Raw genomic sequence first — 17,262 nt, forward strand, 5'->3', positions numbered from 1 at the left:
CGCTTAACCATCGTGTTTTATACACTTTTACACATGCTTTTCAACCTCTCCAAGAATATCCTCCAACATTCTCTGGGCCCACTCAAGGTCCGGAGCTTCACCTGACCACCGATTTATTGTCCATCGCGCAATTTCCAATGCCTCTTTCCAGCCTGGAGGGAGCGGTATGCGACCACTCTTAGCCGCAGCCAGCAAGATTAAAGCTTTGGTCACACAAGAACGGGCAATATACCACGTCCCATGATGCCGATTATGACCGTAAGTTCGGAAGAGATGCTCTACACACAACTCCAGACACCTCTGCGCCAGTGGCATAGCTCGACCGTAGTGTTCATCTTCTGGAGATTGGTGGAGTATGTAGAAGAGGAAGGGACGGTGTATCCATTCTCGACAAGATAGTTCACGATTCCTCAAAAACTGTGCCAGCTCGTTGTTGGTGTGGACTGCGTTCTTTGGGTCGATTTGAGGTGGAATGTGCGAATACCTGGCACACATTAGCGTCATTTCTATGCTTAAACGAACGACTTACCAAAGATCTATTTGTTCGTTGAACTCTTTGCAATGCTCCATAGCTTTACAGATATTATCACTCCAACCGTGCTCTCCGCTCCGGGCCATTACAGCCATGGCTCGGTTCATCATCCTTCGATAAGAAATCTCTGCCAAATAATAGAACCAACTCTTCTCCTCTTCGGGGACAATATCGTCGTCCAATGTGTCACCCCGATCATAGGCCGATGGAGAGGTCAGTTCCGTTGGTGGAGAGGGGAACATGTCTGGATAGTCACACTGTGTGATACCGCTTGGCGGCAATGGTATCTCGTACCGTAATTCACTATACCAAACTTCATCAACCAGGCTATCGAAAGACAAAAGATTGGTTTCACTTACTATTCTGTTTTAACACAAGACCAATACAGTCTTTGTTCAAGTCGACGGGTTTCCTGTGTGGTTGCCTCACTCGACTTCTTCTGACTGCGAGTCCAGAGGATGTTTCGCAAATCGACACAAGCGCGATTGAAGTGAAACCAGGCCTGGAGTGGACGAAGGCAGTACATCTCATATATACCACAAAGGAATAGGCACTGTATATATAAGAGTGATGGCTGGAGCAGCCCCAGTCGTTTCTTTGCGGCCAGATAGTATGATGCAGCGGTGTCTGGGTCTATAATAGTGGTTGTCGATGAGCGCGTTGAGGCAGGAGAGCCGTCAAGGTCTGCCTCCGTGTGAAAAGGTACCGACAGGCATGCAATTGCGCATGATATCAGCTTAGATGATCAGTATGGTCCATTGAAGCGAATAGAGTGAATGCTTACTACAAGGCAAGACGCGCCATCCCATCGTGGCCCATTCTCAGCTACTTCTCTAACCTTCTTCTTGTAATCCTTGACATCCAGAATTGGGTTCTTCACATGTACATATGCCAGAAATCGTTTTGAAAGTTGAATGAAGTCCTCTTCCTGAACGCCCTTTCCTCCTGAGACGCCCCGGGCATCACTGGGGCCTGCTTCTACATCCTCATTTAGCTCGAGAACGAAGGAGTGGACTTCAGGCACCAAGTCTTGAAATATAGGCCACCGCATAATACTCTCGCAATTGTTAGATGTCGAAGGAAAATCCAGGCGGTCAAGGACCTGCAGGATATCATTTTCAGGCACATGTGTCGTTGGGTCGCTCGATGCCTGTATAGGAGTGACACGTAATGGCTGACTGATGGCGGCCTGTCTTCCTGACGAATCAAATGGTGCACTCGGCCTGGTAAATGAGCCTGATTCATTCACGAGTACTGCTAAAGGTCGAGACTCAAGTAGAGATACAACATGATTGAGCCGATCCAGAATGGTCAAACTGGCTGGGTCGTAGCTATCCAATACATTAGCCGATCACGATGATCATCCGCCTGCTACTAACCTTGAGTAATCGCTATCAGGGCCAGAGCCAGGATAAACACATTGAGCCCCGTTCCTGGAGCAGAACCCACAGACTGGACGAACGTTGTCGCACTTGGTCTTTCTCAATCGGCAAGATTGGCAAGCCGTCACGGCACGTTTCCGGTGGTACATGGCTGCCGTGCGTTGTCGCTTATTGCTCTGCCCCTGCTGATCCGAGGAGCTGGTACCGCCCTGGCTGAACATTGTGGAGTGAGGTATTGGAAAGGATCTTGCATAAGGTAGATGGAAAGTCGGGGAGTAGCGGAGATCTTAAGTTTGTGGTGGTTTCTCTTAGTGCCATTTTGGTCTCGCGGAGTATCGGAGACTAACTTGGATTGGATAGTGTTAGTGTCAACTGGTGTTTGAATGCGGGGAACGGGGGTACCCTAAATCCCCTTAGCACTATCTTAAGGGCGATCGCATGCAACTCTCTCCTGTAAAAATTCTTTCTTGGCACGCACTGTTAGTGCGGTGCTAGGAGCGGGATTTTCTGCAGGCCACGCGACCACACAAAAACTGCGGGGACGCTATCGGCTCCCTAACAGCAGTTTTCAGAGAAGGAATTTTGGAGAGTTCGCCTTCTCTGACAACACCTTTGTCGGATCTAATGGCGGCACCTCAGAACCAGAACGCCTTAGATATCGGAGGGCGATGCCCCGGGCATTCGTAGCGACATCCTTCCGATCAACGACGCCGATTGCGATGGGTTTTTCTCCTTTAAAGGCAAGCCGCACCGTCGGCCTCTGATCCCTTCCCGAGGTTTTTCCCTGCCGCCGCGACAGTCGACTACGAGCTACAACTTGGTTACTGGAGATTGTGGACTGCGTCAGCAGATGTAGTGATGCGCGAGAGAATTCTGGTCGGTGGAAAAAGTTCGACAATAGATTGCCCTCGAACCCGCTGACGGGTGACGGGCTTGAGAAATACAGCACCTTTTGTGCCATTGGTATGCTGGATGGTGAAGGAAGCGGGGTATCCTGTACCTAGCTAGCTCAGCACGTCTTTTGCTCCAGTAGGAGATTTGGCTTCGTTACAGCCACCCAGACGAAAAATACACATACATACATACATACATACATAGGGCGATCGCATGTTAAAAGTCCTTCGTTATGATGTTATTGGATAATATGTGATTAACAGTTCAAGGCTATGATATTTCACCAAGTAATTTATGCTCTTCTAGGTATTAGTTCCAGATTGTGCTCTAGTCTTAGAAAATACCAAAGGCCTATCGCTTGATCTTTGCTTATAGCAGTCTCTTCTTGTGTTATCAGTGAATGCATATATCATTCGTATCTATCTAGTCCTGAGGAAACCTAGCTCCTCCTTGTCTTCTAACCTCATCCATAATCTCCATGACGCGAATAGTCTCAGCCCACGGCATAGTATCATTCTCAACCTTACCAGCAGCAATATCCAAAGCCACCGCATCAGCTTCCCAGTAAAATCCCTTGCCAGGTCTCTCAAACTCATACTTCTTCCCCTCAATCTCTCCGTCCTTGTAAACAGTGAATGACGCAGGGACTGAACCCGCGAATCCTTCTACAATGATATGGCCCTTAGTGCCTTCAACGCGGCAGAAAGCCTCTGGGGTTTTGACCTTTGAGTTGGAGGTCAAGATACCCTGCTTTCCATCAGGATATAAGAGGATGATCGAAGTGCCGATGTCGACGCCGTCGACGAGAGTTTGAGCAGCAGTAATCTTTGGTGTAGTGGCTTTTTCGCCCACACCTGCATCGAGGGTCACAAGGCCCCATGTCAGGCTGTAAATACCAATGTCCAACAGGCTGCCAGCACCAAGAGATAAGTCTTTCAGTCGTGAATCGGGACCCCTTGATTCGATGTTCTGGTTCATGGCAAAGTCTGCGAATACACGAACTACATCGCCAACAGCCTTGTCCTCATGGATGATCTTCTGGAGAGATTTAACCAGAGGAAAGAAGCGCGTCCACATAGCCTCCATGATAAATACTCCCCTCTTCTTGGCTGCATCCAAAACCTCTCTTGCCTCTCTGGAGTTGAGAGTAAATGCTTTTTCGCATAAAACATGCTTTCCGTGCGAAATCGCATCGAGGCAGTTCTTCTTGTGAAAGCCATGAGGAGTTCCGATGTAGATAATATCAACATTGGGATCTTGGTAAGCTTGCTGATAGCTTCCATAGATGGATGGAAGTTGAGTCTGTCCTGGCATATGTGTCTCAACAAACTTTGTGCCCTTTTCAGCCGAAGACGATCCAATGGCTTGTATGTGATGTGTTGCTTGGGCATCCTTTCTCTCAATGAGGAGGTCCTGGATGAACCATGATGAGATCAGACCAGTGCCGATGATGCCCCATCGCAGAGTTGGTTTTGACTGAAACATAGTGATAAGATTCTGGAAGAGAAGTAACAAGGTGTGTGAGACAAATACTATTGGAAGTAAGAAGGGCGGAGGTTGCAGGGTAATAAACGAAGGCATCGAGATTCACATCATCCATCAACTTCGGCTAAATGCAGTCCGAGATGGAGTAACTTCTCCGCTGTTTAGCGTAACTCCGCTACTCCCCGATTACAACCTCGTTATGCCGGCATAACAACGGGAAATCTCCTGGTCCTGGACCTTGTCATGGTCCGGTCATTAAGCTTAATGCGGATAAGTTAAGACCAACCACGGATATTCGATCACTGTTTGAATCATCATATTTCCGAGGACTTGTCACGATCTCTTGTGCGTTATTAAGGCATGAAGATATCATAGTGGCAGATGGATCGACTGGAAACACTCAAGCCATAGTTAATGTATCGATAAGTGCTAATCCGGATCGAAACATAATGTCCCTGGCAGTAACCTAATGGGCCAATATAAAGTTGCAAATCATCTTCTTATACAGCGCTCCAAGCACCTCAGTTCTCCAATTAAATCCATAGTGGTACGTTGACCCTAAGTACCGTGTATGGAAGCTTAGTTGGCAATCTCAACCTGCTTCGCATTGCCGCCCTTCTGCTCAGTATTCTCCTCTCCAATAGCCGATTCAACCCTGGCCAACTTATCCTGGTCATCCAACTTTCCTTCAAAGACTTCTCGGATCTCCTCGAGCGTATGGCCCTTCGTTTCGGGGAACAAGAACCAAATAATAACGAAAAGAACTGCGAGGATACAACAGAAGACAATGTAGTATTTCCAAGTGATAGCCTTCATGGCGATTGGGTTCACCTGGTTGCCGACAATGAGACCAGTGAAAGATGAGATATAAGTGATGGAAAGGCCACGTCCTCGGAGGGTATACGGAAAGATTTCGACAGGGTAGGCTTGGAGAAGTGGTGTCCAGGCGATGTCGTAGAATAGATAGAAGATGAAGATGAAAGCAACCACTGCACGGCCTGTCGACTCACCATGGCTGCTGACGAAATGCGCCGTAAGGCCGGTCCAAATGATATAAGAGACAAGCATGCCACCCGTGGAGAGCAGAAACAGAGTCCGGCGCCCGAGTCGATCAACCATCATGGCTCCTAGGAAAGTCGAAGCGAGCCAATTGAAGATCTGAAGAAGTCCATTGATAAGAGTCTGGTCCTTAACCTTGGTAATACCGATCGTGTTGAGAACCAAAACAAGATAATAGCTGACGACTCCGACACCATTCCATTGAGCAAACCAACCAACGATGACAGCAATAAGCGTGCGCTTGCGGTTGGCTGGAGTGCGGAATAGTTCGGCCCATGACACGGCAGAAATAGCGTCGGCTTCCTGGGTAAGTGCCAGCTCGATTTCTTGCATCTCGAATTCGACGAGGGGAGACTCGAGATCGCCGCCTGCGTGGAACTCAGCAAGGACTTTTCTAGCCTCCTCTTTGCGGCCTTTGGAAACAAGCCATCTGGGTCGGTTGTGTCAGCTTCTTATAAATCGTAGATTGATGCGAGGTTCTTACCTGGGGGATTCTGGGAGAAAATAGAGGCCCAAAAGCTGAATGACAGGTAATGCACCTTGCAGGAGAGATGGGATTCGCCAGCTCCAAGTCGTCGGGTTCTTGAAGGTGCCATAAGTACACCAAGCGGCGAAAATAGAGCCAAAGTACTAAATCCGAGATACATGATTAGCATGCTGCACAATAGCCCGAAACGTGATAGAATCCAGACTTACGAAAAAGGTGTTATACAAAGCTGTTACTTTGCCTCGCTGAGTTGGGTACGCAAGCTCAGTAATGATGATAGGGCTAGGTTGACCGATGAAGCTGGTGAAGAAACCTAACAAGGCTCTTGCAATGATGAAGCTGTGTAGGTTCTGTGACAGACCCTGCAGAGTTGCAAAGCCAATGCAGGTGACGAGACCAATAAGGATAGGGAGCTTACGTCCCCAGCGATCACAGACATAGGATACCACGAAGAGGGAGACGACTTTGCCAAGGGGATATACAGAGTTCATTAGGCCGAGAAGGGCACCCTCTGGACTACCGAAGAACTCGCGCCATTGAGGCAAGGTTTGGAGACCGTTCATCATTGATCCTAGACCATGTCAGAGTTGGACCTGGAACCTTGAGGAGAAAAAAGAGTATACCATCGTAGCCAACGGAAGCGGAAGAAAATAGAGGGACCAAAAGGCATAGGTTCAGCTTGATCAGATGCCAAGTCATGTACCATGGCTTTGGATTCTGAGGGAGAACCTGCGTAGGAGAGCCGTTAGTCTGTGAGGCGACGAATGGGAGGGGGAGAGTGGGAGATGGGATGTCGTACTCGTGAGAGCTCCGATCCAACAGCCAATTCGGCTTCTTTCTTGCGTGAAAAGACACCCATAATTCCAAGCCAGAGTGGAAGATGCAAGATCGAGACGGGTAGTATAACGCGTCAAAGAACCACAATAACTTGATGATTTGCGGGAATGAAGAGGTCCACAAGAGGGGGATGACAAGCTCCTTTTAAAGCATTCAAGTGCTCATCTAGACCCCGGATTTTCGTTCCCTGTAACCGAGGAAACTGGGTGACCCCATGGGGAAGAAGATAAAGTATGGTTACATTTTAGCACGGTGCGATGCCAGGGATCGAGTCATGATCCTTTCGCGGAGTAGCGGAGCTGAATGCTCTTTGGGTGTCGGGGAGTAGCGGTATGTGGGGAATGCAGATGGGGGAGTGATACTCCAAACCACTGGGGACTACGTATTGATGACAGAGGAGATGAAGGATAAATAGCTCTTACTTCAACACATCTAGGCTTTAACTTATACCCTTCTTGTTACAGTCTTCAAGAGTCTAAGACATTGCGATCAATCATTCAATCCCTCTTTCACTGCATTACCATGTCAGGCACATCAGATCGCATCCTTCGGGTTGGAATCATCGGCTGCGGTGAGATCTCGCAAGTCGCTCATATTCCCAACATCAACTTCCTATCCCACAAGTTCCAAACAACCTATCTCTGCGATATTTCGAAACAAGCTCTAGCCCACTGCGCCATCAAAGTCCAGGGCGGTACTCCAAAGACAACCACCAACCCTAAAGAACTCTGCTCCTCACCAGATGTCGACGTGGTTTTGATCGCCAACGCTGACGCATACCACGTTGAACATGGCATACTCGCTCTCAAGAATGACAAGTACTGTCTTATCGAGAAACCAGCTGCGACTTGCTTCCGAGACATAGACAGACTTATTGAGGCGGAGAAGGCTTCAAGGGGCAAGGTCTTTGTTGGGACAATGCGACGCTACGCTACTGCTTTCATCGATGCCGTGGAAGAAGTTGGGGGCATGGATAAGATTCAGTATGCGAGAGTCAGGGACATCATTGGGCCTAACTCTACCTTCGTTGAGCAGAACGGCACGTTTCCTCAGAAGTTCAATGACTTCTCTGAGGAAGATGGCCAGGATAGGAGCCGTCGGGAGGCTGATATATTTGAACAAGCTCTTGTCAAAGAGTTTGGAGTGCCAAGTACACCTCAGTCACAAAGAATGCTAAGAGTTCTGGGAGCGTAAGTCATCATCACTATATAATACAGTATCAGTGCTGACTTGATGATATAGTCTTGGAACTCACGACCTTTCGGCAATGCGCGAGATTCTCGGCATGCCCAAATCCGTAGCCGGCGCTGTCCTAACACTCCCCGGTATCTTCAGCGTGCTATTCCAATACGATGACTTCCCCGTCACGTATGAATCAGGTCTCAGCGGTGTACCTCAGTTCGATGCACACATCGAAGTCTACTCAGCTAACAAAATCGCGAGAGTCAACTTTGACTCTCCTTACGTCAAGGGCCTGCCAGTCATCATGACGATTCGAGAGAAGATTGGTGAAGGTGGATTTCAGGAGAGGATCATCAGGAAGACGTATGAGGATCCGTATACATTGGAGATGCTAGATCTTTATGACTGTGTCGTTGGAGGGAAAGTGCCCAAGACGAGTGCGGCGGATGCTAGGAAAGACGTTGAGCTGTTCCAGATGATCTTGAAGGCAGGGGCTGATAGGTTTAAGTCTTAGACAGGTTTATAGATAGTATCATTGTAATGATTGCTACGACTCTTTTGTATTATATATAGAGATAGACTCAATTAAATCCCTTTCTTCGTAGCGAAATTCGATACTTCAAGATGCCAAGCTATACATTCGTCATAGGGTTGGAAAGCTCAGCCAGATTTACAGCGAAGACTCAACCCCGCGCAACTCAACAAGATCATCACGACGTCAACATTATCGTCGTGCTGGAAGTCATGCAAGCAATACCTATGTTATCTCCCCTATCAGACTTCATGACCTCGGAATGCGAGCTTCCTGGCTACAGACACGATGCGCCTCAGACCAGACTACCTCTCAGAGCCTTCGACAAGTTTATACTGCCAAGTTTTCTCTGGCTGCACCTGGAAGCTGTGCTATGGTTCATATACGCCGAGCGCCTTTGGGGAGTTGACAGCCATATCCTTCGAACCATCCTGGTACTTCTCTCTCTGGCTTTGTTTGTCTTGCCCTTGTTCTTCCGCGGATGGATAAGCAGTATCAGTCGACTTAAATTAGCCGTGACGGGAGCTTTACTGCACCAAATACTGCTCCTGGCTGCGGCAGTCCCTCTGTTCATAAGGGAACTAATTTTCCATATTCGCTACTGGGAATTGACGCGTTTTCTTTGTTGTGTCACTGCCCTGTTTGTGGCGGCTTCGATGGGAGTCTTGAGATTGCTGCGTTGGCACTACTTCGTCGACGACGGCCCAGAGAGAAGGCTTTCGTCAAGAGAAAATGCAAAGGCTACACTAAGATTAACATGGCTAATCGGCTTTGTAATTGAGTGGTCACCCAGGCGATGCCTTTACAAGGAATGCTTGAGACCCTGTTCTTATCAATGGCTCACGGAATCAATTAGCAGAGACTCAAGATTTTTTTTAAAGGAGTGTATTAGTTAGATTTTTATCGTGTCCGACAAAATCAATGCTCTAAATAAGTAAATATCAAGAATAGTAGCTCAATCAAATGCCATAATAACTCATAAAGGACTGTTCCAAACAAAATCGACAACAAACACCATATATATCTATGCACGCTAGTAATGTTCTATGCAACGCTATGCCAATGTAAAGCCATTACTGGAAAATGTGAAGAGAAGAATGCCTCTTACTTGGGGCAGACGGGCTTCTTCTGAGAGCAAGCGTCCTTCTTGCAGCATCCCTTGAAGCCGTTGGCGCAGACCTGGAAGAAACCGGTACCAGGGCGGCAAGTACCATCAGAGCGAGCCTTGATCTTGAGAGTCTGGGCGGGCTCGTAGGTGCCGGTCTTGTAGTCGGGGCACCAGGTGTTACCGCAGGCATCGCCCTTGCAGCAGCCGCGGAAGCCGTTGGAGCAAGATTGGAAGAAGCCGGTTCCGGGAGGGCAGACGGTGGGATCGTCAGAGCGCTTAGCGATGGCGTCAGGGCAGATGGGCTGAGATTGAGAGCAGGCATCAGACTTGCAGCATCCACGGAAACCGTTGGAGCAAGACTGGAAGAAGCCGGTTCCAGGGGGGCAGACGGTAGGGTCGTCAGATCGCTTGGTCTTCTGATCGGGGCAGACACCAGCGTTGCCAGTGCAAGCATCAGATTTGCAGCAGCCGCGGAAGCCATTAGAGCAGACTTGGAAGAAGCCGGTACCAGGAGCACACTGTCCATCAGGGAGAGAAGCAGGAGCAGTTTCAGTGGTAGTCTCAGGCTTGTGCTCCCAGGTCTCAGGCTTGGGCTTGGGGGCCTCGGGCTTGTTGTCGGGGCAGACACCAGCGGTACCGGTACAAGCGTCAGACTTGCAGCAGCCTCTGAAGCCGTTGGAACAAGACTGGAAGAAACCGGTACCGGGAGCGCAGACAGTAGGGTCGTCAGTGCGCTTGACCTTCTTGTCATCAGGGCAGATAGCGTCCTTGCCAGCACAGGCGTCGGACTTGCAGCAGCCCTTGAACCCGTTGGAGCAGACCTGGAAGAAACCAGTGCCGGGGGCGCATTGGCCCTCAGGAAGAGAAGCAGGGGTAGTCTCAGGCTCCCAGTGCTCTTCTTCCTCTTCCTCGGTCTCGGTAGCAACAACAGGCTTGGTGATAAAGACGGGATCGCAAGTACCCTCGACGAAATCAGTGCACCACTTTATGGCACAAGGATCAACGGAGCAATAACCGCGGAAACCATTGTTCGCACAAGTGTAGAACTGGCCAACACCTGAACACTCAGTCTGAGAGCGGGCGGTAGGTCCAGCAGAGACATAGCCAGCAACGGCAACAAGAGCAAAGATTGTAGAATGCATAATGGTATGAGATTGTCGAAAAATTAAAACAGTTTTTTGCTTGGAAAGCGACGAAGAAACTGTGACAGACGACTGAGAAGAAGCGAAGGTTTGTAAGGAAATAAGACCTGACAAAGGAAATAAGGAAATAAGAGAAAAAGGAAAAAAGTTGTTGATTTGATGTTTTGTGATGTGATGATGAGAAGAAGAAATCCATTTCGACGAGAATTCGTTGCTCTCTTATACAAGATTTGCATCCCAAGTGAAGCTGTCTGAATGCAGTAAGTGTCTGCATGCTTAGTCTCCGACTCCCAGCGGAGGAGGCTGTGATGTCTCACAGCCCTCACCAGAGTAAGCCGTCAGATCGGGCTCAGCCCCCCAGCCCCAAGATCACATTAGCCCTATTTTAAGCTTAAGGGCTTGGTGCAAATTAGGTAAAGTGGGTTTTTTTTCTGCAGAAAATGGTAACTGCGCCGTCCGGATGGTCTGGGCTGGCCTTTACAGCCCTGTGACGATTTTAGTGGCATTTAGCTTGAGCTGTCGAAGCTATTGCCAACATTCCCACAGTTTGGTGGATGGTCAAGATGGTCAATCATTGGAGCAGTAGGTCTAGTCAAGTGTAGCTTATGATTTACTTGTTTTCGGGGGAGAGCTGTTCGGGCCTGCGGCATTTAGAATGGAAAGCCTCGATAGACTAAGATTCAAGCTTATTGTCACTAAACTCGACAATTTCCTCGGTTCAGCTCACTACCGGATCTAATTGTTCTTCGGGGGCCATGGCGCAGCAGCTCAGATGGAGTTCTGTTTCCAAGTAAGGACAGCTTACGCCGAGCTTCCATCGGGCTGTCGGTCATAATGGTACTTGTGCAACGGAAAATATCAGCTTACCAAAGACAGACAGAGTTTTGGTGTCACGTACTAAGCCTTAGCATGGCAATAAGCGGTCAAAAACCATGCGCACTACGCCATGGCTTATCCTTCGAGGATGGTCATTGGAGCTGAGATGGTGGTGCATCAGCTGGATTGGAGGATGCTTTACAGCTCAAGCTTACCAGCAGCAGACATTGCCGTACTGTGTTTTCCGCCCCCGATGTCTTGAAGTGTGCCGTATTGCATGTCAGATTCTCCTGTATAGCGGATCCTCTGGAGCTGAAGTCACACGTAATCGGTCACCAAAAGGCGATATCTCATGCAAATGGAACTTCGGCTCTTCATGATCCTTCCTCGGGTCTTGACCCGACTCTGCCATTGTTGCATAATGGCTCTTCATACTGTGAGAAGTGGTAGCTTCAGAAAGCTATGCTGGCATTCAACCCAACGCTCGAGCTTGCTACTAGTGGACGCCATTTTGCTAAGGGAAGCCATTATCTAATGGTGACGCCCTCATCAAGCCGCCCAATGGCCGAAAATTTCCAGAGGCCTCACTTTGACTAACATCTGAAGCCACCAATCTATTAGGTTCTTGGACAGAGCAGTTTATACTAAACGTGGCTAATAAGTTACCATCAGGATAAAATGTGCCTTGAAGCACGGGATTTGTTGCTTTGCGATGCTCGCTGGTATCAACAATTCAATTTATGCCCAATGATCCTAGAGCTGCAAATTAAGACTAGACTTTTTCCTATGATAGTAAATATCTTGTCCTATAACTAAAAACTACTTTCAATATAGGTATTAAATATGGTGAGATGGCTTGATCCTTCGACGCGCGGACACGACTTTGATAATCTAAAATTTGATCCATAATAACAACACGTACTTAAGAGCTGTAGGCAAACAAAAATGACAATGCATAGCTCCTGTTAATGCCCAACTAAAGTTAGAATCAGAGGGTTTGTATGGCCTTAATCAGGCCTTTTACATAACTGGGACTTCGCTTTCAAGAGAGGTCTAAGACAGGCATCATCCTGACAACCTGTCATCTGACGTGATCACCGTTGGAGCTGGCTCCCCGCAAGAAATCCTTCGACCAAAATAGCTTGAAAGATTTGCTCGACAATTAGAGCAAAGCTAGGTCTGGTAACTATGGCAAAATCATGGCACGAGACAGAGTGACCATGGTGAAAGGCTTTTGAGTTAGAATAGAGATTATCAGAGCAGACAAAGAGACAATATGAAGATTATCCATGAGTTTTGGGGGGCTCTTTAGGTCGTTTAAGATCAGCAGTGACGTGGTATTAAGTAATAGATGCTCTAAAAGTACATGTTTGGATGTTTCTGTTCCATCTCCTTAGCTTTGCTTCCACCAGACTCCTCCTGAATATGGATATCATTCCTCGGCATAACATCGTCATCAGCATCTTGCAACGTAATTGTTTCTCCCTGGTCATCTCCATCATCATCAGGGAAGTCCACGGGCTCTGGCTCGGGTGGTGTGGCATGAATAGATCGTGTACGTTGGTCTTCATCCATCAAAGCGTCGTGTTGGGCTGGCGAGTGGGTTTGCTCTGATCTATTTCGATACCATGCTCTTATTTCATCCGCATTTCTAAGGGGAAGACTATCCCATTCTCTTATACGGTCATCTTTCCTTTGTGATGAAGGCTTGAGTGAGGTGTGATTGTTGTTAGGCTCATCGATAGAGTGCACAAGCCGAAAGAGAGCTTCTTCCGTCTCTACAAGACGCGTCTCTAGTCTAGTAATAAACCCAATTGGGAGACCTCTAGTATTTCATCAGTATTTATAGTGGTCAATATGAGTGAGCATGGTGGTGATACCTCTTGTTTTGTTCTGGGTAATGGCAGTTGGTGGGATCGTTGGTGCATTGCAGACAATGCGGCCTGAGCAGCCGTTAGCACGACGATCTCTCCGATGAGCATATGAAACACTTACAGTTGCCTATCACACTAGCGAGTTCTCAGTTTAGTAAAAGGCACTCCCTTTTTCCCCAGAATTGTGACTGGGGCACGAGATCTCACCTTGCGCTTCCGCTGCCGACAATGACTGCACGCTATCGGATTCAACTGCCTCTCAGCCTCTTGCTCACACTCAACCGACGCCTCATTATTCGCCATGTAAACAATTCACTTACACAAGGACTAATCCTTGTGCAGCATCTGTAATCGATCGGGTTCCCCAGAGTCAAAACGTCGCTCCACAGGCAGAATGACTTGTTCAACCCCGCCTCGGCCTTTTCTTTGTCCGGCGCGGCACTAGCACCTTTGCAGCTTCAGCTCAGCTTAGCTCGGCAGTCCCCAGCATCGTCAATTCATCCAGATTTCACAGCCTGGCATTGAGGATGTGATGTAAAGATGTCTTCTCATCACTCACCGTACGATAATATCGAGACAGCATCGCACTCAACCCTAGGTCATTCAGAACCTCAAGGCCAGAAACGGAAATACTCGACTTCTCAACCCGGACGCGAATATGGATTGATGCGCGATACAGGTGAACACGATGCCGCTCGATTCGTAGGAAGCGGTAGCGGAATCCACTATATTCGTGCTGTTCATCTTCGCCTTGCCAAGAGATCTGCATCACGAACTACAGAATCTGGGTCTTCGGCTATCAATACGCTTATTCCCGGTGAGGACGATCAACTTCGTCAAGATGCTTCGATAAGAAGAAATCGAGAGCAGTTTCTTTGGAGAGATGATGAAGTCCGCGATGATGTCCCGCCCGGAGGAGAGAGCTTTGAAGACTTTGTCGAGTGGTCCAAGAGTTATTTCGAGGCTTGGCATCCTGTTCTTCCGTTCCTTCACGGGCCTCAAGTCCTGGGGTTGTTTGAAGAGGTTGCTAAGAACGGAATGCTATTGCTTGACCCTGTAGATACAGTCATCTTGAGGTCTGTTCTTTCTATATCGCTGGCGGATAGTCGACAGGCCGCTGCTTTCAAAAAGCCGATTCCGAAATTTTACCTCTTCAACAGTGTCGACGATGCGTTGGCGAGCTCGCAGTTTGCTTTGAGCCAGCCTGCGTCAATCCGCTCAACACAGGCAGCTTTGGCTATCCAGTTGTTCCTGACTTCGATGCTTTGTCTCAACGCCGCATCGAGATTAGGTGGACTTATTGTTAGGACTGCATTTCACATGGGCCTTCATCGATGTCCAGCGCGATATCCCTTCTTCACAGACAAGGAAGTTTCGGTTCGACGCAGGGTTTTCTGGTGTATCTACATTCTAGAAAGGCTTCTCTGCCAGTCTCTTGGACTACCTCTCGACATACGAGATGACGACCTGGATGTCTGTTATCCCGGCGAGGAGCGCCACACAATAACGAACAGGGAAGAAAATCCGGAAAGATTACAGCTCCTTACGTTCGTGGCGAAGCATGCTCGTATACGTGGACTCATTCTTGAGCTCAGGAACAAGTCCATGCTTCAACGACAGGATACCGCAGATCGAGCAGCGTTCGTCCAAGCTGAGCTGGCTAAATGGTTCAACGAAATTCAAGATGCTGTAGAAGAGGACGACTTAGCCGATACTGGGGCAACTGCTCCCGCAATATCCGAGCATCACAAGGTTATGCTTTTGGTTCTGAAGCACGAATCAGCAATATGCTTGAACAGACCTGGCCTCGCTTCCGAACATCCTTCTTCATCATACTCATCCGCCTTCCAGGCATGCATCTCAGCTGCTAAGTCTATCTTGATAATTCTCAAGAAACATCGAAACCGCCACCAGTTGTCTGTAGACTCAACTAGTGCGAAGTCTCAAACACCCTTGTTGTGGCCTTCCTTCACGTGGTCTATCTGGATCAGTGCATTTGTTCTTATTCATGCTGCCTTTGAAAAGCAGGTCCATCTGGGTAGCGCAATGAGGTATGTCACCTTCCTTCTCCAGTCTTTCATTATTCACTGACTCTTTTAGGCATGTTGCTGCGGCCAAGGACATACTCGGTCATCTGGCTGCACGGGACACTTCCTGGCCAGAATACTGTCTTGGGGCCATAGACGAGTTGACCTCCACCGTTCAAGAGCTCTCCCAAGAGCGGCCAACGATGATTGAATCTCCGGTAGATGCAATCATCACAACACGTAGTTTCTCTCCAAGTGTCGGAAGTCAAGTACGGAGTGGTGAGAACACTACCCCTACAAGACTTCCAAGAACACAACATGCTCAATCTCAAGGCCCTGAAACAAGAGACAGCCCAAACTCTATCCCTCAAAACACCTCTTCGAATACCCAAGCATTCCAAGGACTATCCTCCACTCAACCCTTCAGACCACAACAGAACAAACGACCACGGACGACGTATCATTCTACGGGTATCTTATCTCAAGACATACCCTACTCCCAGCCCCAAAATCCTCAGGCGCCATATTCCAATGACTTTCTGTCTACACCACGCACATCACTAAATCCAGAAGGAGCACCTGGTATGAATTTGGATAACATACCGCTAGAAGGCCATGAATCAATGATGTGGTATGATCAGCTCTTTGCGAGTTCATTCAGCGCCATCGACAATCCCTTTCTTGTAAACGCGGAGTTTGATGCTTCTGTTGATCCAACTTGGAACTATTTACGATAGTATGACTAATATTAATATATTATACCTCCTTCACCTGAACAACCTCCCGGTTCTTATTCAATACCACTTGTATATGCTTCTTCTCACTAGGCCCCTGGCCTTTGAAGAAGTTCTGGTTCTGAAGACGTTCGAGAAACAGTTCATAAGCAGGCATATATCCCTTGACAAACATGGTAACCTGCTCATCCGTCATGCCTGGCTTGTGCTGCCTCAACGCCCTCTCCTGGCCTAGCCGCCACTCGTAAACCTGGACGAGCTTCTCTGTACTCAGGTGTAGAAATCCATCAAAGTGCTGTGGTCCAGCGAATGTCTCGCAATATCTTCTCAAGTTTTTGTTGATGAGCAGAAGATGGTTAAGATCATGGCTCGCCAGCGTGTTCGTAAGAGCCCATTCTTCAGACTGCTGTGCCTCAGAAGCTTTAGCTTTCTCCCACTTCCTCTTGACTTCCTCGTCAGTCAAAGGTTTGAAGCCAAGTGCCCAACCCTCAAAAATCAGAACATCAAGGCCGTCGTCCAGCGGAACTTCTTCCCATTTCTCAACGGGAACCCTTCCACCTTGACCACTATGAAGGCTCTTGTCAAAAACTGGCCATCTGACAACCTTCTCATCACTCTCAACGCGACCAAGTACTTGATCGAAGAAGTTCTTCGCTAGAACTTCGTCGTGAGTTCCAGGCTGGCCACGAGTTTGGAGAAGACCATTATCTGGGTTTGCTTCTCGAAGGGCCACAAGTTCTGGATGGTCATGATAGAGATCGTCCAGGGATACCATGCGGGTCTTGAGATTGTGTTGATTCGTGAGGGCTTGTGTAAGAGCTGCAGCCCATGTCGATTTTCCACTGCCTTGAAGACCAGAAAGACCTAGAACGAATGGTCTTGAGGAATTCTTCCGATGAACTTGGATAGCAGGGACAAAGATGTCCAGCACCATATCAATAGCTTTCGGATCAATCATGGCTGGTGGAATGGAAGATATTGGGTCCTTCGTGATGAAATTTACGAGGAAAGAGTAAGTGATCGATAAAAATATTATCCCTCAAGATATCATGGAAGACAAAGGAAGGGAAAGTCCCTCATAGCCTACTTTGGGCTCTTCTAAATGATGGACAATCATTCCCCGCATCATAAGCCACTATTCACGGAAAAGCGTCAATCGCAACGGACTTGA

At 48.2% G+C, this 17,262-nt stretch overlaps 8 protein-coding genes across 8 annotated transcripts; 2 read left to right on the forward strand and 6 right to left on the reverse strand.

The window, feature by feature from the left end:
* Nucleotides 1–8: 8 nt before the first annotated feature.
* On the reverse strand, nt 9–2,171 carry FOXG_05874 (uncharacterized protein). The gene is made up of 5 exons (XM_018384319.1): nt 1,912–2,171; nt 1,317–1,863; nt 892–1,268; nt 530–835; nt 9–484 (listed from the first exon to the last, which is right to left on the reverse strand). The coding sequence occupies exons 1-5, from the start codon at nt 2,133–2,135 to the stop codon at nt 28–30; spliced, it is 1,911 nt and encodes a 636-aa protein (XP_018241389.1). The 5' UTR covers nt 2,136–2,171; the 3' UTR covers nt 9–27.
* A 944-nt stretch (nt 2,172–3,115) lies between these two features.
* On the reverse strand, nt 3,116–4,433 carry FOXG_05875 (uncharacterized protein). The gene has a single exon (XM_018384320.1). The coding sequence runs from the start codon at nt 4,387–4,389 to the stop codon at nt 3,232–3,234; it is 1,158 nt and encodes a 385-aa protein (XP_018241390.1). The 5' UTR covers nt 4,390–4,433; the 3' UTR covers nt 3,116–3,231.
* Nucleotides 4,434–4,697: 264 nt separating this feature from the next.
* FOXG_05876 (uncharacterized protein) lies at nt 4,698–6,405 on the reverse strand (the record flags this gene model as incomplete). Its single annotated transcript, XM_018384321.1, has 3 exons — nt 4,698–5,782; nt 5,837–5,982; nt 6,049–6,405. 3 exons carry the CDS (start codon nt 6,403–6,405, stop codon nt 4,873–4,875), a joined length of 1,413 nt encoding a protein of 470 aa, XP_018241391.1. The 3' UTR covers nt 4,698–4,872.
* Nucleotides 6,406–7,091: 686 nt separating this feature from the next.
* On the forward strand, nt 7,092–8,372 carry FOXG_05877 (uncharacterized protein; the record flags this gene model as incomplete). The annotated part of the gene is made up of 2 exons (XM_018384322.1): nt 7,092–7,866; nt 7,919–8,372. Exons 1-2 carry the CDS (start codon nt 7,199–7,201, stop codon nt 8,370–8,372), a joined length of 1,122 nt encoding a protein of 373 aa, XP_018241392.1. The 5' UTR covers nt 7,092–7,198.
* Nucleotides 8,373–9,243: 871 nt separating this feature from the next.
* Nucleotides 9,244–10,955, reverse strand: FOXG_05878 (uncharacterized protein). The gene has a single exon (XM_018384323.1). It carries the CDS (start codon nt 10,638–10,640, stop codon nt 9,495–9,497), a length of 1,146 nt encoding a protein of 381 aa, XP_018241393.1. The 5' UTR covers nt 10,641–10,955; the 3' UTR covers nt 9,244–9,494.
* Nucleotides 10,956–12,765: 1,810 nt separating this feature from the next.
* Nucleotides 12,766–13,722, reverse strand: FOXG_05879 (uncharacterized protein). Its single transcript, XM_018384324.1, has 4 exons — nt 13,538–13,722; nt 13,452–13,465; nt 13,337–13,399; nt 12,766–13,281 (listed from the first exon to the last, which is right to left on the reverse strand). Exons 1-4 carry the CDS (start codon nt 13,631–13,633, stop codon nt 12,813–12,815), a joined length of 642 nt encoding a protein of 213 aa, XP_018241394.1. The 5' UTR covers nt 13,634–13,722; the 3' UTR covers nt 12,766–12,812.
* An 84-nt stretch (nt 13,723–13,806) lies between these two features.
* On the forward strand, nt 13,807–17,198 carry FOXG_05880 (uncharacterized protein). The gene is made up of 2 exons (XM_018384325.1): nt 13,807–15,381; nt 15,431–17,198. Exons 1-2 carry the CDS (start codon nt 13,871–13,873, stop codon nt 16,092–16,094), a joined length of 2,175 nt encoding a protein of 724 aa, XP_018241395.1. The 5' UTR covers nt 13,807–13,870; the 3' UTR covers nt 16,095–17,198.
* Nucleotides 15,961–17,215, reverse strand: FOXG_05881 (uncharacterized protein). The gene has a single exon (XM_018384326.1). It carries the CDS (start codon nt 17,047–17,049, stop codon nt 16,114–16,116), a length of 936 nt encoding a protein of 311 aa, XP_018241396.1. The 5' UTR covers nt 17,050–17,215; the 3' UTR covers nt 15,961–16,113.
* Between the last annotated feature and the right edge of the window lie 47 nt (nt 17,216–17,262).

The sequence above is a fragment of the Fusarium oxysporum genome, chromosome 2 (genome assembly GCF_000149955.1).
Source record: "Fusarium oxysporum f. sp. lycopersici 4287 chromosome 2, whole genome shotgun sequence".
Classification (NCBI taxonomy): Eukaryota; Fungi; Ascomycota; class Sordariomycetes; order Hypocreales; family Nectriaceae; genus Fusarium; species Fusarium oxysporum.

Bases quoted from the DNA above. Each gene is read 5' to 3' on its own strand.
- FOXG_05878 (XM_018384323.1), bottom strand. From the start codon at position 10,640: ATGCATTCTACAATCTTTGCTCTTGTTGCCGTTGCTGGCTATGTCTCT.
- FOXG_05880 (XM_018384325.1), top strand. From the start codon at position 13,871: ATGTCTTCTCATCACTCACCGTACGATAATATCGAGACAGCATCGCAC. The intron at 15,382-15,430 runs GTATGTCACCTT...TGACTCTTTTAG, and splicing joins CATCTGGGTAGCGCAATGAG to GCATGTTGCTGCGGCCAAGG.
- FOXG_05879 (XM_018384324.1), bottom strand. From the start codon at position 13,633: ATGGCGAATAATGAGGCGTCGGTTGAGTGTGAGCAAGAGGCTGAGAGG. The intron at 13,282-13,336 runs GTATCACCACCA...ATGAAATACTAG, and splicing joins TACCCAGAACAAAACAAGAG to AGGTCTCCCAATTGGGTTTA.
- FOXG_05874 (XM_018384319.1), bottom strand. From the start codon at position 2,135: ATGTTCAGCCAGGGCGGTACCAGCTCCTCGGATCAGCAGGGGCAGAGC. The intron at 1,269-1,316 runs GTAAGCATTCAC...TGATCATCTAAG, and splicing joins ATGGCGCGTCTTGCCTTGTA to CTGATATCATGCGCAATTGC. The intron at 836-891 runs GTAAGTGAAACC...AGTTTGGTATAG, and splicing joins TCTTGTGTTAAAACAGAATA to TGAATTACGGTACGAGATAC.
- FOXG_05875 (XM_018384320.1), bottom strand. From the start codon at position 4,389: ATGCCTTCGTTTATTACCCTGCAACCTCCGCCCTTCTTACTTCCAATA.
- FOXG_05881 (XM_018384326.1), bottom strand. From the start codon at position 17,049: ATGATTGATCCGAAAGCTATTGATATGGTGCTGGACATCTTTGTCCCT.